This window comes from Haliotis rubra, unplaced genomic scaffold (genome assembly GCF_003918875.1).
Source record: "Haliotis rubra isolate DU_JTF1 unplaced genomic scaffold, ASM391887v1 Scf458, whole genome shotgun sequence".
Taxonomy (NCBI): Eukaryota; Metazoa; Mollusca; class Gastropoda; order Lepetellida; family Haliotidae; genus Haliotis; species Haliotis rubra.
In genome coordinates this window covers 459,568-485,969 of record NW_025767144.1, presented here as the reverse complement: position 1 = coordinate 485,969, position 26,402 = coordinate 459,568, and the positions used below count along the sequence as shown (strand labels likewise).

At 43.4% G+C, this 26,402-nt stretch overlaps 1 protein-coding gene across 1 annotated transcript in view; it reads right to left on the bottom strand.

Annotated features, from left to right (window-relative positions):
* Nucleotides 1–26,402, bottom strand: part of LOC124290129 (ankyrin repeat domain-containing protein 17-like) — a 436,224-nt gene that overhangs the window by 404,197 nt on the left and 5,625 nt on the right. Inside the window, exon 2 of the mRNA XM_046726821.1 lies at nucleotides 24,489–24,680. Within this exon, the coding sequence (XP_046582777.1) occupies nucleotides 24,489–24,645 (157 nt within the window). The 5' untranslated portion in view covers nucleotides 24,646–24,680. The remainder of the gene's footprint in view (nucleotides 1–24,488; nucleotides 24,681–26,402) is intronic.

Sequence of the window (26,402 nt, the reverse complement as noted above, 5' to 3'; positions counted from 1 at the left end):
GAAACTTGAGCCAACACCATTGTTATCTTCGCTTCAACACGGAAATCAAGGTATCGTGCAAGTATGTTTAGTATGTGTGTATTAAGTAATATAAATGGCGATTAAGTGATGTCACAACACAGATTTTAGGAACATGATATTAAAAAATAATAATAAATAAATATCATCCATAGTGAAAGATGGAAATAAAAATGATACTTGTGGAAATCAAAGAGATAAAAGTTGAGCTTTGGCAGCAATGGTCGACAACCGTAATGAATGGTTGAGTGAGTAAACTCCGACACCCTCTGGCCAAACATTTACACGTTCAATCCTCTTCAAAATGCAATACAGGAAAACTTGCCTTTTCATCGAGTGCTATCAGATCATTCTTCCGATCTGAAAAAGACATGATTTCTGGTTGTGTTTAAATGGAATCTGAATCTGTGTCTCTATGATATTCCTCCATTTAAAAACAGTTAACATGAAGAATGCACTAAAATTATACATTGGACTGTCATCACCTGTGTAACATAAACCAGCTGTTCGGCCAGCTACATCATTATCAGTAACTTATTATTTGGGGTTGTTTTTTCTCAGTTAGTTGTGACGAATAATCCTGATATTACAAACAAGCAGCTTTGACTAATTAGTTCACTCAATTACGTTAAGGACTTCCCAAATTCAATGAAATGAACAAACCTGAAAGGTCATTTCCCAACTGAAGAACCTGTAAATAGAAACGAGTATACAAGAATCTTACCTCTTAATGTTAACTTGAAACATAGTGCAATGTACGATCTGAGTGGACTATATCTGCTCCATCTACTGACGAAAGTCAACATACATTCGAGAGGAAGATCTGCTCTAACCTGAGCTCAGCCTTCAGGCAACCTCACTGTGTCTTCATAATTCTGAACTGCCTTCAACGGAGTTATAATGACAGTTGCTAATAATACAGGCTATTACCAAAACGGGAGTACATGCTCAAAATGATCAGCCACTAACCCCATAATACATCGAAACATTGTATAGCCAACAGTTCTACGATAGCGGCTGAAACATGCCAAATCTGGAAGAGATCTGTTTACAAATTCCCCCAAAATGTATTTGATTTAGTTGAGACTGCTCTAAACCACAGGGACACAAGAAGCATTCCATCTCTTCAGCCCTCTATCTCTTCAGCATTCCATCTCTTCAGCATCCCATCTCTTCAGCCCTCTATCTCTTCAGTTATTCTTCTTTTTGAAGTTGTTTTATCAGCGCTCGGACATCCCTTGCATTTAATCATCAGTACAAAATGGCTGAATACTTTCAAAAACCAGTTAGAACAGTAACACCATTCACATGGCTGAAGCCAAAGTAAAAACCTATTTTACACTTTCAATACAAGAGCATCGTCTTTTAAAGTGAAAAGAGATATAAAGCCGATTAGTCAGGCTACGAACACATCATCTGTAAACCATCTGCGCCTAAATACAATTCAGTGTATTGGGATGAACTTTTTTGGTCTAGCGTTATTTGATAAAAGAGTTGGAGGAAGCTAGCACATTATGCGGCATTCATCTGATCAACAAGACCTGACATTCCAACACTACTTGGTGCTTTAAGTTCTATATTAACCATAAAGTAAATGTTGAGGAAATCATGTGTAATAATCTTACCAAGCTGTACAGTTCCGCAATGTTCTCCTTTTCAGCTATAAAATAGAATAGTATTGGTATACCTTGATATTAGCCAATAAAAGAAAACAAGACAAAATATTTTCCTTGTGTATAGTACGTGAAACAACCTAAATATATTTCATGTGTGATTACTATCTAATTCATCTATTTACATAGTTGTATTTTCCATGTAACATTATAGGTCCGTACCTGACCTGAAGAACATGAAAATATTCTTACCTTTTACACCAGTGACATATTTTTGAAATTCTGTCTCAGGTCCCGCACCTACAATTAATACAAGGAAATAACCTGAAGTCAATTGTTTCTGAATCCTGTGTATGGAACATACAAAGTACTCTATATTTTGTCAAACTAGTCAGATGCTAGTGAAAGATCAGTCACATTAGAATAAGATATCACATATGCTTGCCGGATATTCTTCCCTCACTCGCACCGAGAAGGTTAGAACCCTCGACAATGATTGGTTGTATTGAAAGGTTCCCTGACTCGAACTGTTATCACAGGTGTCCTCAGATCTCTAATTGAATATGTCATTGTCAGTACACCACAACATGAACCTTATTGTATTGCTATCTATCTTCTGCTATGTTTAGGCACACTATGTTTAGGACCCGTGAAGGTCCGGGTTAGAATATTGATCTTTAGTAACCCATGCTTGTCGTAAGATGTGACTAACGGGATCGGGTGGTCATGCTCGCTGAATTGGTTGACACGTGTCATCGGTTCCCAGTTGCGCAGATCGATGCCCATGCTGTTGATGACTGGATTGTCTGTTCCAGACTCGATTATATACAGACCGCCGCCATATAGCTGGAATATTGCTGAGTGTGGTGTAAAACTGAACTCACTCACTCACACTATGTTTAGGTAGTCTTCTTGAGTGACTTTACAATACATACATATCACTGTTGATGTAAGGTACCTGATTTTCCAGTGCCGGGATGGCATTCGATGTATCTGTAGATTGAAATGAAAGACATAAGACATTTTTTTCAATACTTGAGTATGGTCCTTATCGTCGTTGACTCTATGAGTTTGTGAAAAAAGAATGGACAAACATATTGACATCCAAGATGCAGGTGGTAACCATGGTGATATCAAGGTTGTGTAATAATATTGTGTGTACTAATATTCCTTGATTTTGTTTGACAGTTGCTTTCCTGTTTCTGGTTACTCACATTCCTACGAGCAATCATTGAGTACATCCATTAAATGTTTGGGTGGGTTGGTTTTATGTAATCCCGTTTAATGATGAACATTGCTAGAATAGCTGCCACTGAACATCCCGTGAAATGTTGGGATAACTAATGACTGCTGACCGATTATACTTGGCCTGGCACCATTAAGCATTCATCGTATCAACTTGTTATTCAACCTACCTTCAACAGTATCTTTGAGCACTTCAAGTCTTATTTCAGCTTCTTCAATCTGTAAATGTGACAGAACCTCTCAGTGCAATCACAGATGTAGTATATCATATCATTACGGGTTGATTCCTCAGTTGAATCTAATACAGGAGTTAACCGGGACTCAGTCCGTAAACAAACAACAAAGCAATGTCATAATATCAACAATTCCTCCTGGATATGTTGTTTACAACACTATATTGTATGCGCATGTGTTAATACAAACATTAGTCACACAAAATGGCAAGATATAAGAATTAATGTTTTACTTTTTATGTTAACAAATATTGGTCAGAATTAATGAATTACCTGTTTCTTCAGTTGCGGTATAACGTTTTTCTCCAACTCTGTATAAACAAACAAATACTGCTGTCAGCTTTCAAATCATTTTAGTGATAACGTAAATGTTTAATTTCAACTATTTCACAACAGTCAAAAATAACCTTCAAAAAAGGGCGCACTTGCAAAATTATTATTCCAATATTTTTTTTAAACAGAGATACACAACTGGAAAATTATTTTGTAGTTTGCTACTCACTTGCTATTTCGTCTTTCTTGAGTTCAATATCTTCCATCAGCCTACGTGTCTGGAACATATTTTACATATTTAGCGACATAGTAAAGTTGGATTACACTGTGTATAGGTAGAAGTACAAACCCGCTCTATTATGTTAGTGAGTGAGGGTGTGGGTTGATTGACTTCTATGTTACCCTCAGTTCATTTAGTGACATTCAGTTTATTTAGTGTGTGAGTGGATGGGGGCGATGGGGTAACCTAATGGTTAAAGGGTTGGCTCGTCACGCTGAAGACCCGGGTTCGAATCCCCACATGGGAACAATGTGTGAAGCCCATTTCTGGTGTCCCCCGCCGTGATGTTGCTGGAATATTGCTAAAAGTGGCGTAAAACCAAACTCAGTCAGTCAGTGTGAGTGGATGAGTTGGTTGACTTCAATGTCATCTTGTGTCTATTTAGTGTGCGTTCACTTTAATGTCACCTTCAGTCTTTTAAGTGGGTGAGTGAGTGGATGGATGAACTGTATACACTCTTGTGTGTTATATTGTTAGACCCATCCCACTTGGTCACACATAAGTAAAGGCCAAATACGTTATTGCTTGAGTAGTATATACAATGGGGGTACGAAATCAAGTCCAACAAAAGCCTCTGCAAAGCCTTATTTCACAAATATGTCACGTTGACCTCGATGAAACAGTTTAATGTGAATCGCCTATGATCTCTTTGGTGTTTGTAATAAAGGCTTGCTGGGCTTTTCGTACTCCCTGTTCTATGTACTTTTTTTCTCGTCTTCGCTGATAGCAGACTTATGAGATTTGGATCGAATCTCTTGTTTCATTTTGTTATATTTTGTGAGTTCAGATAGAATTGAACGAAACTCCTCCTCTGAGATCTTACTGTCAGTGATTGCCGTTGAAATACGCTCACTTACTGTGTTAAGCTTTGCTTCAGTCAGAACCCTGATTTCGTCGTGTTTCAATGCCTTACGATGCAGTCTGCGTGATGTAAACTTAAGCACCAACCCTAACACCCCTGCCACCCCAGCTGTTATTTCGATACCTAGCACTATAGGTGCGGCCACGATGGTGGATAACAACTCAACACCTGCCGTCCCTAGTTCCATGCTGGTTGTCATAATGGCAGTATCAGCCCCGTCCACGATATTGAAAGCTCTATGGTACTTCTTACATAGTGCTTTCCGCGTGTCGTGGTCTTGTTCTAGTTGGCGTTTTACATCACATAACTGTCTCAAGCGGAACCCGTCAACGGTTTCCAGGTTCTTCGCAACTTCCTCTACGACTGGGTACAGACCCATTCTGTGTGCCTATAATATTTTTGGTAAAATATTTTTTAATTGTGCTTCAGTTAATAGCTGGTCAATGTACTTGAGGCCTAAAAGGTTTAGATTCTCGTTTTGAAAGATACGGGAAACGTCAATAGGTGCCATCTGGTCTATGCTAACATCCAGCCCTCCTATTAAGGGTCTCATCAATGTCCGTTGGCGGGTTAATCGTATGACGATGCAGCAACACAGTGTTGTGAAATGCTTGTGTCGATGCAGTATCACCCCGGGTAAAAGTTGCAGGCTTAAATTATTAATATAGGGATCAATACTGGGATTAAGCGAGATGTCTATGATGAGTGTGGAGCCTGGTTCCATAGTCATGGTATCGGGGGGGGAGTCAGCCCTTAGCTCTGACTCCATGGAAACATGGATTGCCTTTCCCCCCATGTACTCGAGAAACAATCACCCCATCATAACTTGGAATGAAAGACGTGAGCATGAAGCCGTTGTTCCTAATTTCGGTGACATATCCACGTTCGTTTAAAGAGATGTAAGGTGCAGTGAGGGTCACGTTGACCAACCATTTGGGTTCCGTTAAGTCTACTATAGGCATCGGCCTATACACGTAGCCGTCATAGTACAGGGTGTACGCGGCGCCGTTCCGGATGGGAAAATCGAACCCTTCTAAGTCTCCTATGTTGTTAAGCGCGCGATGTTGGGGCGAAGCCAAGCCATTGCTATAATACTATTACAATATAGTTTCCAACTGGTTTTCTGATAATAGTTCAGGGGTTAACTTCACCCCCATGAAGTGTATGCTGTCGGGTAGGAAGATCTTGGTTAGTGATATCGTGTCTTCCACGATCACGGTGACTCCCTGCAGACTGGTTTTGGAGTCGACACCCACCCGTACATAAACGGTGCAAACGTGATACTGGTGTCGTTTCGCCCACCCGAGTTTGATCACCTTCACGATTTCGACCTCATCCCGCGATGGTTCCCCTAGGTATACTTTGATGATCAGAGTGGCGTTATCCGGTAGACTTTCCAGGATGTTGACCATGCCAGCAAATTCAGACACCAACTGCAATGTCACGTCTTGCACTCCCGGTTTACCTGATAGCATATGGGCTGCCATACTGGCGACTGGACTGATGATTACTCTATGTTTCTGAGTCGGGACGTAAGCCACGAGTAGGGTTCCGTTGTTCACGACTTTGTTTAGGTGGTTGTCATTGTTATCAGTGAACAAGTAGGGGGAGCCGAGCCTAATATTGAGAAACCAGTCGCCTTTAGCGGGTAACAACACCCACTTGTCATCTTCGGTGAAGACGAGCGTATATGGTTTGTTTCGGGCGACATCGAATCCGCGTGTGTCCCCGAGGTCGGAGATCCCCACATTGATGCATTTTTTCAACCCGGGGCCTTGTGCGCTGGTCATTTTATGTGAAGCGTTATGCTGAAGTATCTTATATTGACGGGATTATGATTTATATCTAACACCGATATTATCAGCTCAGGGATGTTGCCCTGAGTCAACCTTTTATACTGCCGCGGTGAAAACGACTCGGTTCTACCGTCGTTGTATTTCTCTGTTTTCACCGGTACGGCTCTCAGTATAGTGGAAGGGTGACCCCCTTGAATGTTGTACGTTGTGCTCACTTGGCCGAGATGAATGTACAGCTCTCGGTACGGTACTAGGTCGGGTAACTTCGTGCCTGTGACGGTAGTTGTTGGTTTTATCTCATCAGGCGACATACCTAGTGTCCTCGCCAATGGTCGACCGAGCCTCAAGGAGTTTCTTCCGTTGTTGATTAACACCACTGTGCTGTTTGAGTCGTTCATCTTGAGTTCGGCTCCCAGGGGTTTGAAGACCTCGTCGCTTAGCGAGCACATGCTATAGTAACCGTCAGTTATCTGGCTGCGAGCTCCACTGACGAACAGCTTATTGTTGTTGACGTTGATGTTAGTCCATTGCGGTAGGTAGGTGATATCGTAGAGTGCGACTACGAGTTGACCCGACGTGTTATCGATCGCGTGCGTCAGCTGAATGGCCACGCCGCTCGTTATTCCTGGAAGTGTTATGTACATGTTAGAGTATATATGCTCATTATATATTAGTTTTAAAATGTACTCCCAAGGAGGAGCATCCTCGCAAGGAGTGTTTTACTCTCCTGGAGTGTTTTACCCTAAACTGGACATAGATTTCCCCCACATGAAGATCGTGGTCGCTGATGGAATGTATTTCGACGCCCAGTTTATAGATGTGTTCGGCCGGTATAAGCTTTCTGTGACTAACATCAATGCAGTCCATGCTTGGTTCAACAACCCGATGCAGTTCTGGCAGAATCAACTCAACTTCGCCGTGTGGTGCGCTACAACGGGGTGTGGTGTGGCATTAACTGACACTCAGCGTGGACCGCTGAGTCAGTCTGTGTTCATGTTTCACGTGTACTACCAGGTCAGACATATCCTCAAAAAGATCAGCACCCTGCTCCCACAGAACAAGGCGTGGGACACAGTAAAAAACCAGTACGATAGACGGGCCTACGAACGTATTTGTAACGAATTCGAACTAAACCTGAAGACGGATTGGCGTTTGCCGGGGCCGAACCACGGGTTGGGTATTCCATATAATGGGGGGCGGCCCATGAAAGAAGTCAGTGATGATTTACTGAAACGAGATGTACTACGCCAGGACTTTGCTTTGTCGAGTAATGAATGGAGGGATGACCGTATGAACTTTAAAGGTGGTGTTGCTTTCACCGTCCAGAAAGTGGAGCAGTCAACCACAGACGGTCTGAAAATGTTCATGCTGGACACGTCGAGAGGGTTCACTCGTGCCGGTGTCACCAGATTGAACGACTCGATTCGAATTTACGTGTGGGCGCTGTTGGGTGCGCAGACGCAAACGCGTTCCAACATTCTCGGTAAGGGACTGCTTATGACGCTCAGAAACAGTTCGTTGTTAACGTTGAGGATGCTATCAATTCTCCAGTTGATCTCCCGAGTGCCATCAAACGCTACCAAGACGTGTTGGAATACGCCAGGTCAAAAGTCGACTACGTCTTCGACGTGGGGCTGTACATGGCTCCGAGCTATATGCAACTGAGAGTAAAAAAAGTGGTGGGTTACAACAACAAAATAGTTATAGTCACGGCGGGCCAAAAGTTGGGCGTCAACCCCGATGTTAACACCCCCCACGTCCCACCACCCACGACCGGTGAAACGGGTATAGTGGCACCACCCCCGGAGCCTAGGGCTCAACCAACACCCCCTGTGGGGTCACCCCAACCCCCACAATCCAATCAGCAGCACATCGACCGTAAAACAGCCCTGGTGGTTGGCGGGGTAGCGGTCGGTTTGGGACTTATTTGGTTAAAAATTCCTTAGCCGCTACGTACACCAAACCCACCACGGCGACGATGGCTGCCCACAGGTTTTGACCAAGCCATGTGGCAGTTTTAGCCAAAGCGCTCAGCAGCCACGAAACGATGCTACCCAGGATGCCGGGTAGGGCTTCGGCGTCCTTACCAGCCAGTTTAGCCAGGGCCTCCCCTAGGGATTTCAGGTGTTTTTTTATCCTGTCTTTGACACCCCCACCACTTGGTGGTGTGCCACTGCCGCCGGCAGGCGTGGCGGTACCCCCACTCAATGACACCACCAGGGTTGATATGATGAAGCCCAATGCCGTCAAAATGCTGGCGATGGTGATGCCTTGCTCTCGGAAGAGGATTCGGATCCTGTCAGCTAGCGTGGTGTCCTCATTTAGGACTTGATCGATGGTTTCCCGTACTCAACTGATCTGTGATTGGAGGGCTTCCCGGTTAGAGGAAGCGGATTCCAACCGAGTCCGTCTCTCATCTTCCAAGTTTTTTATTCTCTCCTCGATACGACGTTTCATATCACCGTCCGATTCGGCGAGTTTCATTTTCTCGCAAGCGATGTGCTCGTCGACTTCGTTCAGTTTCCCCATGTTGTTAACGAGTTCTCCGTCTACATGTTTCAAGGCTTCGTCTAGGCCTCGCAGTTCCCTCAGGGGAAATTCGAGCCCCGGCAAGGGTTTGTCATGGTATGTGGCCAATATTTTTTCGATAATGTCTGATGTTTCTTTAGCATCCCCAGTATTGGCCCTGGCTGCTTGCAGATCTTGGACGACCTTCGGGGGAAGCTTAGGTCGTGCGCCACCGTAATCTATGAAGCCTAGTTCCTCACGGATCAGTTGACTCCCACCAGGGCGACTGGTGAGTGTTGACAAAGCATATGGCCCTTTCCCGTCTTTTTTCATGATATCGACCCCCGGGTGAGCCTTCAGTCGCAGCGTGCGCTTCTTATCGACGGTAAACTTGGCATAGTCTCGTACCAACGGGTTGATGTTGTCTCTATTTTCAACTGCGTCGTAATATCATCGACGGCCGGCTGTACAAGTTCAGCACTTAAGGGATTGTTCGTGAATGTGGTGTCATCGTAATCCACATCACCTATATCATCCATAGGGATCTATTCATGACCGCCTTCAGCCATTATTTAGTATTAAAACTTATATATTTCATTTATATAACAATGTATGGTAGAAAACTAGATCCTTTCAGAAGATCAAGAGAGCCTCTAGGCGTCAGAGCCGTGCGCCAGTCGGTGACCATCACCAACAATCCCAGTAAGAAAGACCAGAACCAAACGCTGCTGGTTAGATTCCCAAACCTTGGTGAGAATGACCTCATTGTACCAGGCACGGTTCGACTGACGTTCAACCTCACGTTGACCTCCGCCAACGACAAACGCGAGCTAGTGCGGAACGTAGTTCGAGCCATCATCAAGAAAACCACCATCAAGATCAGTGGTAACGACGTGCTGAGCATCGACGACAGCGACGTCTTTCACTGCTATGGGGACCTCTGGAAAAGCAAGGGACAACGCGTCAATGACGTGTACCAGGGCATCAGCAAATCAACCCGGTTGCGCATGGGGTATGGCTTCACGGCAGACCAGCTAGACAAGATATTGGACAGTGCAAAGGCCATCGCCCAAGCATACGGGAACAGGTTCTGCGTGCCGCTCGACTTCGAGTTGCTCACGGGACACGCGCCGTTTTAGCAGGCCACGCTGGGTGATAGGCTTGAATACGAGCTCACGTTTAACGACTACAGCAAAGTAGTGCGTATGCCGAACGGTGATGAGGCCAGTTATTCCATAGACAACATCTAATAAAACATACACGGAAAGACCTTGTGTGATGACGGACCCGGACGTACACAAAGTCTACCCGTGGACACGTCTGCAGGACTGGTTGAAAGCTCTTCACGGGAAATTTAAAGGGGAGTCGACGCTGTGCATACTGGACGACTGCAACGCTAATCGCGAGATAACAAAAAAGAGAGATATGCTATCGTATTTGGCCTTCTCTGGCCGGCACGCAAATCACAGCGTCTGGGTGCTAACGCAGAAGTTCAACTCGGTGTTGAAAGACCTTATGGAGCAGACGCGATGGGTGGCCTTATTCCACTGCAAGGACAGGGATTCGTTCGAGGAGTGTTTGAGAGAGAACGATGTGATGAGCAAATTAGAATGGGAACAGGTGAAGAAACAGCTCGCTGAAACTAAACATGCTAAGCTCGTGCTCAAGACCGACCAACCCGTGGCCTATAGGGTGTTTTAGCTTAGCAATGCTAAGTAAAAGGTAAACTATGACTTTTTTGTAAGCATTCGTCGTGTGCAACTTACCCTTCATTTCACTGTGTTTTGCCTGCATCGGGTATTGTATTGTTAAAGCTAAAACTTACTTATCACAATATAAGATGGAGTGTGATGAATTGCTCGAACAACTGTTGGTGCCAGTGGGCGATGATAAGAGTGACAACAAGCGAGAGAGACTGGTGGCATTGGCTGTTGGTGGCAAAGCCAAACATTACTTTGGGGACTACACTCCCGATAAAATTCACAAAATGTCAGCCGAAGAAATCGATAAGCTGTACGCTAGATACGAGGCTAGACTCGGAGCCGAGATGACGAAAACTATAGGATCGGCTATGACCCAGATATACACTGGTATTGCGTCATACTTCCTTCCCATCCCTCCGGAGCGCCGACTTTACCTGTGGGAAGACCTTGAGAAAGACCCTTTTATTGAACACGCCTTGAGCTCTATCAGCTGCGTGCTGTACCACAAATACGGTATGTTGTTAGCCCCGGTGACGGCGGCGATTATCACGGCAAAGCATTGCCAATTTAAGGAGGGGAAAAATAATAATAATAGTATACAGGATGGATGCTGCACAGGAGGTGACCCCACAACTGGGGGAAACCCCACCCCAACTGGGGGAACCCCAGACCCCTTCAGAGGAAACCCCCAGGGAGGTGAACCCAACTCCCTACAGTCACCAGGCAGAAGAACCCTAAGACAGTAGCTGCCGGTAAAAAAAGGTGGTGTCACCAACATAAAAGTATCACGTTGAACCCGACTCGACTCTTGTTGGTTGCAGGCGTAACTGCTGCCATGGCTATCTCATGGTTATATACACGACACAGGGAGGGAAACCCTCCCGGGGATCCGGGGGTGCCCCCGGAGAAACCCCCGCAATTAGAGGTCAACCCACATATCATGTTATAATTTATATATTTTTATATCATATACATAATGTCTGAGGGGAAAACGTTCGTCAACGACGCATACCACGCCACCGTGGTAGCCAGTCTAGCCGTAGGGTATGCTCGGTTGACCAAAATGGTGCTAAAACTACCGACTATCAACCTGAGATTTCAACCTGCAGGATATGGGTATGCTCATAATGAACCTTGGTATGGCGATGGCCACAAAGGACATCCTAGTAAAACAAGGGATACTACCTGAAAATATTATGAAGTAAATATAGGATGGCTACAATCGCCATGATGGTTGGTGGGGCGTTAGTAAATGCCCTGGCATTTTCCAGGAGTAATTTCCTCTTCTCGAAACTACGAGAGTCACACGCGGCTGAGATACAGGCAGAGCGTAAGAGGCACGACCTCGCTGTGGAACGATTACAGGCGGCACAATCCGAGTACGCGAAAAAATGTGTTCAGAGGATCGATTACATTAACGAACAACTCAGGCGTGAGAGCCATGCCGTTAAAACATTCCAAGATGTCGACGACGCAGCGAGAGAATACTACCTACTAACAGGTAAACAGCTGGAACCACTACATAAGCCCACACTCGCTCAGTACTACACACCATCCAACAGGCAAATGGACCGTGAACTGGTCTTTATCGCACTGGGTATAGCAGCGACTGCGTTGGTTGCAAAACAATTAGACTAAGTTCTCATATAAGTACGCTAAAGATGAGACCTGCTCCGCACCGATGCGAATACATACTTATTCAGAAGAAAGACGCCTATGGTAGGAGATGCAGGACTGAGGGGTACTGTTGTTTCCACATGGGAAGCCCTAACTACACGTGTTCTGTGTGTGGTATAGGGGTGAAAGGGCACTACTGCCTATGCCTATGAACCCACCCCCATATCCCAGATCACCAAAGTAGAAAAACAGAACGATATAGATATAAACGTCTTTGGGCACGAAGGTAACACAACAATAGTGCACAGGGTCAGCCCAGTGTTGGGGGAGGTGGGTCGCCGCATTATCAATATATTCATGATCCAGCGAGGTGACAAGTACCACTACCGTGGATAAAACACTTTAGCAGGCTGTTGTATGACCAATCGGCACACAGAGAAAAGAGCCACTTCTGCGAACGGTGCCTACACGGCTTCACACGAGCTGATTTATTAGAATCCCACCCGGAGGATTGCCAAGGTGTTGGGCAGACGGCCATACGTGTCGACATGCCAAAGGAAGGTGACAATATCCTAAAATTCGTCAACCACAAGAACCAAATGTCTGTGCCTTACGTCATCTATGCCGACTTTGAAGCCTTGGTCAAACCTGTTGAGGTTGCCGGGGGTATCCCAACAGGCGAGAGCTTCACACACAAAACCAAGGAGCATGAGGCCTGTGGGTTTGAACACGTGGTCGTCCATTGTGATGGGAAAACGAAAGCTCCCGTAGTGTACAGGGGTCCCGACGCGGATGAAAAGTTTCTAAAGTGTTTGCAGGAGGAAGAAAAAATTATTAGGAATGCACTGTATACAGTCGCTCCCATGCGTATGACCCAAGACGACCGGCTAGCCCACGCCTGTAGCATTAAATGCCACGTGTGTGACTCACCACTGAACGGTGATTCGTTGAGAGATCACTGCCACGTCACCGGTAAGTACAGAGGCGCCGCTCACAGCGCGTGCAACCTCAAGCTCAGAATCAACCCCAAGACAATAAACATCCCCGCGGTCTTTCACAACTTGAGAGGGTACGACTCTCACTTGATCATGCAGGCCATCGCGAAAGTCGACAGCAACCTTACGTGCATCCCCAACAACATGGAGAGATACATCTCCTTCAGCTTAAATGGCCCGAGGTTCATCAACTCGGTTCAGTTCCTCCTGTCGTCACCCGACAGTCTGGTCAAGGCCAACGACACCTTCCCCATCACTGATCGATACACCGACGCCGAGACTCGACCCCTGCTGATGAGGAAGGGTGTGTACCCCTACGAGTACATGGATGGCTGGGCCAAGTTCGCCGAGACCCGACTACCCCCCATCAGAGAACTTTACAGCAATCTGACCGACTCGACAATATCCCAAGACGATTACTCACACGCGATTAATGTATGGAATAAACTGGGCTGTTAGAATCTGGGTGACTATCACAACTTGTACTTGAGGACAGATGTACTGTTGTTAGCCTACGTGTTTGAGACGTTTAGGCGGACATGTTTCAAGCAGTATAAACTCGACCCCGCATGGTATTACACCAGCCCATGTCTGTCGTGGGATGCCTTGCTTAAAAAGACCGGAGTTAAGTTGGAATTACTCACCGATTACGACATGCACGTATTCATTGAGAAAGGCTTGCGAGGCGGGATTTCCATGGCAACCAAACGATACGCGAAAGCAAATAATCAATACGTGAAGGGCTACGACCCTAGCAAGCCAACCAATCATATTCTCTACCTCGATGCCAACAACCTGTACGGCTGGGCCATGAGCCAGTATCTACCCACAGGGAGATTCGAATGGGTATCGGCCGATATCGGCCGGGTATCATCCGAGGTCGATGTTATGAGCATCGCGCCAGATTCGAACAAAGGTTATATCCTCGAAGTTGACTTGGAATACCCCAAGGCATTACACACATCACACAACAGCTACCCCCTGGCCCCCGAACGTATGAGGGTTAACCCAGACTGGATGTCTGAGTACCAACATAACTTGTTAGGTGGGCGGGTGACAGACGTTAAAAACTCGTGCCCAACTTAATGAATAAGACCAAGTACATCGTTCACTATCGCAACCTACAGCTGTACCTGTCGTTGGGTATGAGGTTGACCAAAATACACAGGGTGCTCGTGTTCAACCAGAGCCCCTGGATGGAGCCATACATCAGAATGAACACAGACCTCCGAAAGCTTGCCACCAGTGACTTTGAGAAAACTCTCTACAAGCTCATGAACAACTCAGTGTTTGGTAAGACTATGGAGAACCTGAGGAAACGCGTGACCATGAAGCTGGTTCGGTCGAATGAGGAAGACAAGCTCAGGAGGCTGATAGCCAGCCCGGCATTCAACCGTAGCAAAATATTCACCGACAACCTGGTTGCCCTACACATGAAGAAAAGCCACATCAAATTCAACCGGCCTGTTTAAGTGGGGATGAGCATCCTCGATTTATCCAAACACCTGATGTACGACTTTTACTACAACAAGCTGAAGAAACAGTACGACGACAGGTGTGAAGTGCTGTACACTGACACGGATTCCCTGCTGATGGAGATTCGAACCGAGGACGTGTATGAGGACATGAAAAAACGCCTCGATTTGTATGACACCAGCGACTACCCCAAGGACCATGCCATACACAGCACGGTAAATAAAAAGGTCCTAGGTAAGATGAAGGACGAGTGTGCTGGCACGCCCAGAGCCGAGTACATAGGTTTGAGGGCTAAGATGTACTCCATACTGAAGGCCAACAATGGTGAGATCCGGAAGGCGAAAGGTGTTAAGAAGTACGTGGTGAAACAACACATCAAACACGCCAGATTCAAGGAAGCCCTGTTCAAGACCCGTACCTTCAGGCATAAAATGAACACGCTTAGAAGTGATGGGCATAGGATATACGGACTGACGATAAACAAGACGTCCCTGTCGCCTATGGACACTAAACGTTGGATAGCTATTGATGGGATAAACACGTACGCGTACGGGCATGAGAAAATTGAACCAAGAACATAGGTGTACATAGGCGACGATGTCACGGAACCAGAGAAAGTTTGAGGCTATTTACTACAGCCCGCGTGGGTACTGGAAAGGAGTTAGCGCCGTACATAAGCTGGCTAAAATGGCGCGAGTACCCCCGGAGGAGGCTCAAGCATGGCTTGAAAAACAAGCCCTGTGGCAGATCTATTTACCGGCACCACGCTACGTGCCTAGAAGGAAGTTCAGTATTAACATACCCAATAGTGTTCACCAGGCCGACCTCCTATTCCTACCCCACGACAAGAGATACAAGTATGCCTTAACCGTCGTGGATGTGGCCAGTCGCTACAAGGAAGGCGAACCCTTGACCACGAAAGACTCGGCCCAGGTAGCCCGCGGATTCGAACGCATATACAAACGCAGTCCGCTGAAGTGGCCAACAGAGCTGCAAGTTGACCCCGGACGGGAGTTCATGGGTGTCGTGTCACACCTGCTGGATAAACACGATACCAAGGTCAGGCGTGGCACGGCCGGAGCCCATCGCAGCCAAGCCATAGTTGAGAGATTCAATAGGACTTTGGCTGAGCGCTTATTCGGACATCAGTATGCGAGAGAGATGGCCAACCCGGGAAAACGACCGACTGAATGGGTAGTGCGGCTACCTAAGGTGGTGTCTGCCATAAACCATGAAATCACCCGGCTCACCGGCAAGAAGTCGGCCAACGCTATCAAACTAAAATCAATATTGCCTGAGTCGGCTGCGCCATTGCGTGGGAAAGAGAAACAGATACCAGATAGGGCCCTAGTGAGGTACCTATACCAGCCGGGGGAACACGAGGGTGATAGCCGTAAGCGAGCCACTGACCCAATATGGTCAGTCAAAACTTACAACATAGATAAAGTGGACATGAAAGCCGACGAGCCGAACTTGTACTACTTGAGAGATGGGCCAGGGATAGGGCTCGTTAGAGAGGAATTATTGATCGTACCGTACGGCACAATGTTGCCTCCTGTCAACATGACATAGCTGCACGTGGAGCTATTATAGAGCAATCCCAGGATAGACCCGTTAAACCGAGATACTTCAGCTAAGTACCTGGTAGCTCAGTCGGTTGAGTGGTGCGGCTGTGAGGTATACATGGGGGGTTCGTATCCCGCTGGTGTCTGAACTTTTTATAGGCCGGGAAAGTAGTAGGGGTAATGGGGCGAGATCTAAGGGCCTGACAAAAGCCTTATTTGTGAAATAAGGCTTTGCAGAGGCTTTTGTTGGACTTGATTTCGTACCCCCATTGTATATACTACTGCTTGTTATCAGGGACGTTGGAAGAGCTGTCTTTGGGGTTTTGAAGACAGCAACATACTGTCTGAGGGACTGTCTCAGGTTTCCCCATGTATGCTACAGTAGAAGAGGCAACAGTGGTTTGTAATGAGCTATCCTTCTGGAAGCAGAAACAGCCAATTTTGACGGGACCCTTTGTCTGCAGATCTGATTTAAAAGACGGCCCTTGTCCAAAAACCACCCTGGCCTTAAAGGTGGTGGTCATGATGTTTGCATGTCTACTATTTTGTGGACTGGCTCTCTTAACTCTAGACGTGCTTTAGACAACTACATCTGTTAGAATTGTATTTACCTTCCTCTCGATGTTTTTTATGTCCTCACGTTTATCTGAAAATGTAACAGATCTGTCAGTCATTTCCTCTATAGGCGATATTTCAATAAATACACTTTATATGGCAACATTTAGGTTCTGATAAGAAGTCTGAATACCATATGTTTGTTGTTGGAACGTTTCCACTTCCTCTTTCAGTTTCTCGATCTGAAATTCAAAATATAGATAAATATGTATATATATTTGACAATACACCATGGATACTTTCAACAATATTCTGTTTGCTTCAAGTAGGTGTAAGATCATGAAATCAGTAGGAAAATACATTATCAGTGGAGCAAATGACTTGTGACACTGTATCAGTTCACTCATTGTGACACGCAGGCTGATCCTGAAAGTCTTCGTGTGAACATTGTATCTATCAAATTGTAAAGGACGTGGAATGCTGTGGCAACTTTGTCATTTCAGCCTGCGTGTTTAATGTTTCGCTGTGCGGCTACTCACATCTGCTGATAACCCAGTCACTAGGATAACATTAGAACACCGTATACCTAAATATAGAGCAGACATCAGCTGGCCAATGGGTCATCGGAAATGCGGTATCTCTTGTTATTTAACACGTGTTGTGTCAGATGGGAGCCAGTGTGGTATAATGCTTATATTTCCCTACTATACACTTAAGAATTGAAACTGATACCCGACACTGAATCTAAACAGAACATCAAACATATTTCGTAGTCAGAAACTGTATCATTATTTGCCTTGAGTTTACTATACATTCAGGGAAAGAAATGTACAAAAAACAGGCATAAGATTATTAGGGTGAACATTCAGGTCATTGTACAATTTTGGATCATTAAACTCATTCTGTCCTTGTATGTATACAATGAATGCGTCACAGAATTGGGAAACGGAGAAAACGGACCCCAAAACAAAATTCGAGAAAACGGCCATGGCGTTGGAGAGAAAGGCCTCAGAACATGGCAAAAACGGCCTCTGTGCCCAGAGAAACGGCCAACATAGTCGCACTAAGACTTTTACGTCTAAGATAACATATAATTCGATGGGAATTACTCACCTTCAACTCCAGATTTTGGACATCATCTCTTCTCTCTGTTGATAGGAAAATCAGTTTTAAATGGTTATAAATTTCAATTAAATTCATATATGCTATTAATCTTTTATGATAAAACATATTTTAATTTATGCATCACAGATCTTGTTTATATGACTCTTTCGCAATTATGATGTTAGCATGGATAACAATTGACATACAACATTGACATACAACTGACGACATTTTACTTTTGTTATCGGCCAAGGCCTCTATCACTGCAGCTCTGGTTCTTCTTGCTACATTTACCCCAGCCTGCAATGTCCCAAAACTTACACGTGGTGAACAGTTGTCCAATAACGTGTGGAGGTGGAATAGTTTCTGTATTTGTTTAACCGGTCCCAAAGGCAGTTTTATCCCACCACAGTTTTCAGGCAGTCATCCATTTTCGGTGTATTTACATAACGAACTAAGATGGAACAGATGTGGAAATGTTTTGATGGAGACCTACCTCGTTTTTGACGCTCCTTTACCGACAGTTGTCCGCGCAAATCCCGGAGCTAAAAAACAAAACCATGTGTGATTATTTCAGATCATTAAAACAGATTCATATTTTCTAGTCTCCCAGCTCTCCCTGACACATCCCTGAAATTCATCCTGCGGAGGGCGATGGGGTAGCCTAGTGGTTAAAGTATTCGCTCGTCACACTGAAGACCCGGGTTTGATTCCCCCGTGGGTACAATGTGAATAGCCAATTTCTGGTGTCCTCAGCCCGCCGTGATATAGCTGGAATATATCAAAGAGCGACGTAAAACTAAACTCACTCACTCACTAATCTCGCAGATGGAGGGTTTGTCTCTCGAAGTGACATTGAGTTAAATGAGCTATACATACATAACTCAGAAACGTTGCAAAAGTTGCAGCAAAAGATCGCGAGAGTAGTTTGCAGCTGTGAATATATACTATACATAGGAAAGATTTGAATTTTAGGAAAATGTTTGACACAGACCGCTTCATGCTAAATCCCAACATGTGGGGGAATGGTTGCCGACGACAAAACGTTTGAAAAAAGAAACGTTGAACAAAAACGTAACGTTACACTTACGCCTGTAGTGAATTGCTGTAGTGTAATGCACGTGCATCATGAAATTGTGTATCACCTTTAGCTGAAGCCTATGACTGTAGGCTTTAAAAAGCCACATCAACCGTACTCCAAATGCATTGCTTTAAGCCACTATAGACGACAAGAGAATGAAAAGACTGACAGAAGTTCAACGACACAAAGCCATTGGCCGTTTACAAGGACGGGAGTCGCAGCACGGGATGGCAAGGCCAGGGCTCCAGATAATGTTTTAACATCAAGAGTACGTACTCCTTCATTTTTCAATATAGCAGAACTGGGAAAGTAACAACTGAGAGTAAATTTAGAGCACTGAATGGAATGTAATGGTGTATCAGTTATCTTGTGTTTCGTTTCATATAAGCACCACAACATTGCTACTGTTGTGTAATCAGGTCAATATATAATAAAACAATACTTTTGCAGATGAATACGTCTGATAATGATTCTAAGACCGCACAGCATTGCTGTGGTGTGTATCTGCTACGTTATCTCATTTTGTCCTTCTCATCGTGCGTATTTTTTATCCGTACATACGCTGATACGGCACTTAACTGGAGCCCTGCACGGCACTTCAGCGTGTTCAGAAAGACCATCTCAAACCTATGGACCCGATACGACAATACTGGGAGTGTTAAAGGTCACATAAACCCTAGGGGGTAAAAATACATAAATCACTAACTGGCATCGTTATAAATGAAACCCCGTCATTAACACTACTCATTTCGACCTTTAATTGACTTAAATCGACCTTTTTGACAACAGTGCACAATTCTCACCCGCGAACGAAATTTCAACCAATCAGAGCGGCGCGACTCTGTGACGTCATATGAGGAATAGCCTAGAGGGCCTGTGCAGTATTTATCTACATTTTAGGGGTTAAATTATCTTGTTTACAGGCTTGTATAAACCTGAAATCTTGACAATTGTTGTGGAAAATGAAAGCTTTATGTTCTCACAATCTACTGTCATTGAATTGTGTCTCCTGCTTTGCCTAGTTTCCGAGTTACAACTTGTTTTCATGGACGATTCTGTCAAAATCGATTGGTGTCGTTAGGCCCTATTTGTATAATGACTGATCCAAATTGATCCCATTTCTGTGTTTTTCTACCTCGATATTTAATCATGTCATGTAAAAATCTGTTTGTATTCTCAAAACAGTGTCGGCCCATAAGTTTTCACATGCAATACAGCAATTAATACTACACATGTTATTTGTCATCATTCACTTGATGGTCAGTTAATGAATTTATAACAGGTATAATTAGTGGTAACACACTTAAATTACCCGACAAAGGTTCCCATTTGGCATTTCTTGTGTCTGGAGTAAATATTCAACATTATAAACATCGATCAAAGAATTAACCGATAACACGCTGATTGATTAATTACTTTTATCTTACACAGCGGAATTGTCAAAAGGTAGTGTTTATGTATGTGGATTTACTAATCTATACTGAATACACTCTGTCGTGTCGGTGTCTGCGTAAAAACAACGTCCTTCTTTCAAAGGATTAACCGGCAATACATTGATTGATTGCCCATTATTTTAATTTTAATATTTGCATTTTGTTTTTATTCATTTGTCGTAGCATTCAACAGAATCATTGTTTTCGCCGCGAAGTGTAATGAGACAGACAATATGCACTAGGGTGTGTGTGCGAATTATGATTCACATTGGCAAACTATAAAATGTCTAGATATTACAGTTCTGTTATAAATTCACTATAAGTATCAGCAGATCGTCTGTTTTTTATTTAGTTTCAAAATGCATACAAGTATGATAATAAACTAATTAGGATTATAAGACCAAATATAAAGACGCACATTGACTAGTATCTACATACTGGTGAGTGGACATTAACCATGGGAATGTAGCAAGAAATTTATCGCGCAGTATTGTGACTTCGACCCCCACCTCACTTCCGTGGAAGAAATCGTTATGTTATAAAGTTGTGTCATGCAAAATTCGTTTGGTTATGATTCCAATACATATTTAACTACGAGTAGAAAGTAGTCTTGATTTTCTAACTTGATGAAAACAAACTATAATCTCATTAATTCTAACAGATTTTTTTATTTTTAAAAATGGCGGCGCCATGTCGGGAACATCCGCCAGTCTGAGGATAAATGGTATTTAGGTTTGTTTCCACCGAGTTACAAAATCAAAACTACTTTCTACTGGTAGTAAAATATGTATTTTATTGATGGCTAATAGGATTTTGCATGACAAAGCGTATAACATAACAATTTCTCTCGTGGCAGCGAGGTGGGTGTCAATATAATACTATTTACAATATTATTGTTACTTCGACCACAACCTCACTTTCGAGGAAGAAATCGTTATGTTACAAGTTGTGTCATAGAAAATCTTTATGGTCATCAATCATATGCATATTTTACTACAACTAGTAAGTAGTTTTGATTCTTTAACTTCCGTGAAGCGATCTGAACACAAGTAAGATATCGTGTCAGGCTTCCACAACGCTCGCTTCGAACTCACAAACATAACCCATTTAGCACGAACTGCGGGGTCCTGTGGAAATCTGTGCATGGGGACACCAACGCCCGACCCCTAGGAGCAATTGACCACAAAGCAACGATTCGGCATGTCGTCGTTGATGTCGAGAAATCATCAAAATGATGAACGTGCTACACATTTTCTATACAACTAACTGAAAATCGTTCCTCATATGACGTCACTGCAGTGCTCCGGCGACAGAGTTACGTAACCTGTCTGTGGTTTCGTTGGCGGGCGAGAGGGAAGCAGGCGACTTTTTGGCAACTTTTAATCGCTCGGTATTAAATAACCACAAGTTTTTAAAGAATAATTTTGGTGTTCCGCATAAGACTAACCACAAATCTTTCATATGTAATGGTTAAAAGAGTAACAAAAAACAAAGTTTAGTGGTTCTTTAATGACAGACACAGGTCAGGTCGACCTAGAGATACCACCACAACGCCCAGGATCCGGCTGTGACATCTTCTCATCTACACCATCATCTACAACAATCCAATTCCTGGACTGCGGCATATCTCCGACCAGACAGTGCGCAATTGTCTACGGGAAGCCAGACATTTTGCCAGAAGACCAGATCAGTGTCACGTCATTCCTTCCATCAACGTCAGCGTTTGATTTTTGGAGTATGACAATGCACGACCTCACATTGCACGTGTCTGACAGGACTTCCTCCAGCGAAACAATGTTCAGCTGTTACATTAGCCTTCTCGATCACCCGATTTGTCCACCATTGAACATCTATGGAATACTCTTCTTGATCGACGCTTGCGCCACCTCAGACACTATAAGAACTGCACACAGCTCTTCAGCAATGATATTAAAACATTCCTCAAGACAGCATTCGGCATCTCCTTTCTTCTGTGGGTCACCGATGACCTAGTGGTCACTCCAGATACTGACATTTTACTCTGACCAAGTGGCTTTAATAGCCCTCTGTGGTTTTACACTTTCTGGGTAATCATGTTTTGGAATACAAGTGGTGATTTTACTGCAATGGAACAATGATGTCATGTTTGACTTAGTTATATGCACTCTGTACATAAACTCCAAAACAGCATGTATAGAGTATATAATTGCTCCACATGCGATCTTTACGTGATTTAGTGCATTTCGCAAATGGCTGTATGGCTCCCATACAGTCCACGTGTTTACTGTCAGTGTGTAAAGTGTTTCATTGTTTCTCTTGATATCCAGTAGGGAGGAGTCATGTTCAATGTTCAGATTTGATCTTTATGCAGATTTTCCAGATTATATGTACATACATATTCACGCTGGATACTCAGCCAAAGCCTATTTTAGAAACTGGATCCCTCTTACAGTAAAGGGAATAATACCGTCTGTCTCCATCACTATAATCACTGGTGGGCCTAAATGTTTTCTCGATGTTCTTTGTCCCACCAGGAGGACAATAATTTTAGAATTACCCCCCTTTGATCCAGCCAACATATGAGATCATGTTCTAACTCCCTGGTCTGTGTCTGGTTCAAGGAGTCGATGAGCAAATGCTTGAATTGTTTGAAAGCCCTACTTAGGAGATAGTATCACCTAATTAGGAGATAGCTAAGTGCTAATTAGGACATAGTATCACCTAATTAGGAGATAACTGAGTCCTAATTAGAAGATAAACAAAACCAGACTGTGGCATTAGGACGCTTCTGTAGGTACGCTTCAGATGCATCGTTTGGCCCCGGAAGTAAATCTAACAGATCCACAAAGCGCTCCCGGTCTTCTGATTGGCTCAAATTGACGCATGCGCCTGTTTTGATTGACAGACTGAATCGGTCTATCCTGGTGGAGTCGTAAATTCCTCGTATCGTAGAATCAGTCGGACAAACAAACTCGTATATAAAAATCTACATCCATTGCATTCAGAGTAGAAACATATCTATGTTTCAGGAAACAAAACCTGCCTCAACTTGCCGTTTTGAAACCTTCGTTGTATGTTCAGTTTACCCTACGTGGGGACACGTATACACACATGAACACACATTAACATGCTTGTACTTAGTTAAGCATCCACATCTTATGTCAACATCATGAGCATCGATCTATGCAGTTGGGTTACGATGACATGTGCAAACCAAGTCAGCGAGCCTGACCACCCAATCTTGTTAGTCGCCTCTCAGCACAAGGATGAATTACTTAAGACCAGTTCTAGTTTGGTACTACGCCCCTTTACAAATGTTCTTTTACTTCATGTTATTTTCAGATGAGAGATTGCATCTACTTACCTCTTTTTCTACACGCTCCTTGTCGCCTGTAAAGAAATAAAATCAAAGTTTAGAGTTTTTCACACGTGGCTATTGTCAATTCTATCATTGATGTGTGAGGCTTCAGTACTGTGTTGCCAGTCTAGTTTGTCATTGTCAATAAATGTATAAAAAGTTTCACATATACACTAATCGTACAATATCAACTTATTGACAACATAACCTAAACCTAGATATACCATATGCAACAGTCAGCTGATCTGTGATATCCTACAGAGATTTGAACTTTGACAAAACAGTGGTAGTGTCCACAGGGGCTGTACAGGTATCAACTTGAACTGCTCTGGTGCTGCATGATCTGCTGCTTCCATATGGTTCCCTTTTGTGCTACACTGTCTATAATCTACTAGGAACGTGGTGATCTACCTTCAGTTGTTGGCAATCTATAGCCTGTTTTTTAAATTGTATTGTCATTTATAGTTAAAATATTTTTTATTTAATTACCAGTCTTAAATTTATTCCTGTGATAATATAGTTGTTTTACTGTCCTTTGCAGACAGAGAAGTATATTATATAAGTTTGTTTTATTCATTTATAAATTTACAACTTTCTTAGTCAGGATATGGCTGAAATAATGCCGATGTGACTTTAAATTGTAACTCACTCACGACTAGGAACAATTCCACAGCATTTGAATACTTGTCAAGACAAAGGATGCGTTCTGAACACAACACCCGGCGGAAGTGTCTGAAAGTGACAAAATCAAAAGCATCGTTTGTCTATGGGCACCATTAATAGTATTTATTCACCTTGCGCCTGGACCAAGTTGATGTTAGTGTTGCCAACTCCACCATGAACAATTCCTGCAGCGTTAACCGTCTCTGTGTGTCCTTCCGTGTTTGGTTTAACCTGGATATTCTTGGTACTGGGTTGAGGAGGATTGCTGTCGTTGTTCTGATTACTCATGGTTGTGGTGGTCAGTCGAGGTCTGCCGGAACTATCTAGAACAGGAACACGATGTGTTGTGTCACCGTAGTAATGATTCTTTAATTAAATCATGACATGCCACAATAGACTGGCACATTGTACTCAGACCCTGACATTATGATTTATCCAGATCATCCACTGAGCCACTGTTATTGCCATGTTATGTATCTAGTTTGCCCCTTTAGTATTTGTGTTCTGGTAACACGATAGCCGATCTTGCTGCCAAGACAGCACTACAAAAATCTGTGACACCACTTCTTATTCCATACTCTGATTATAAAGCCGTCATCAGATCTTATATCCGTGATCTAATGCAGAAAAAGTTGGACACCAAAGTAGGTATCAATAAATTACATGCAATAAAACCTTATATTGGTTACACCTACTTGGGTTGTCAGTCCAGATATGAAGATGTCATCATACGACGATGTCGTATTGGCCACACAAGAATACCTATTGAAAGGTGAGGATCCTCCGTTTTGCATCCCTTGTGATGAAAGAATCACAGTCAAGCATGTCTTGCTTGACAGTGTTGAATATTCCATCACAAGGGATAACTATTTCAAATCACGAACTATGAAGGATCTTTTTTAATAATGTCAGTTCTCATTTAGTTATTGCATTTTTAAAAGAATTAGATTTGTTAAATGAATTGTAAATAGATAAATGATATTTTAACCATGGTAGTATAAATTAGCAACTGCGATTGCTAGTGGCTGTATCCTCAAAGGGGGTTAAAGTATCGTAAAATAATTGTTTTCCTGAGAGAAGTTAAATTTAAGCTTACCAGTTTTTTAAACGTAGTATATTTGTTCTTTTAAAACGTTTCCTAAAATCGCGTGCGGCTGAAGTGATGGGGAAAATCCAGCTAGGTTCCATGCAGGTAGCAAATGTACTGTAAATCCCCAGGGACCCTAGTATGGTGATCAGTTGTTGGCGATCAATAGCCTGTTTATATATTGTATTGTCCTCTATAGTTAAAGTATTCTAAATTTAATTATTAGTTTTAAGTAAGTATCTGTGATAGTCTAGTTTGTTTTACTATCCTTTGTCGACAGATATCTTAAATTGATTACCTTGTTCTCATCACCATATGGCTGTAATATTGCCGATGCGATGTAAAATTTTAACTCACTCACTCACTTTAGTATTTGTGATTGATAACAACCTTTCCCCATATCAAGACATACCCCTGGTGCTAATTTAGTATTTGTGATCCTTAACGTCCTGTCCCCATATCAAGATATAGCCCTGGGTCCCGTTTCACAAAACCCTCGTAACTCTACGGTCTCGTAACTTTTCTCGTAGTATTTGTACCTCCTATACTGTAACACAGATTTACCACAGTCGTAGTGTGAGACGGGGCCCTCGTGATAATTGATGCAAGTTAACTTGACAACCCTATGCTATGTACGCAATACAATATGCTTGCTCATGTCTATATTCCCTTGTAATTTACATGTACTAGACTTCTGTCGAAACATATATGTGTTCAGTCTAGACATGTAATAAATGTGTACATTCAACAGTTGAAGTTACATCGTGATAAGATTCTCCTGTACAAAAACAAGTGTGTTTAGTCTGGACTTCACTTTCTTGTGCTTGATTGTTGGACAACTGGGGCACAAATACAAATCTTTTGCTACTCTTTAATACATGTTGGTACAAGACAGATACATCCACAACTTGATCGGTGCATCACAATTGTCGACATATGGACCGATACACCTCGGAAA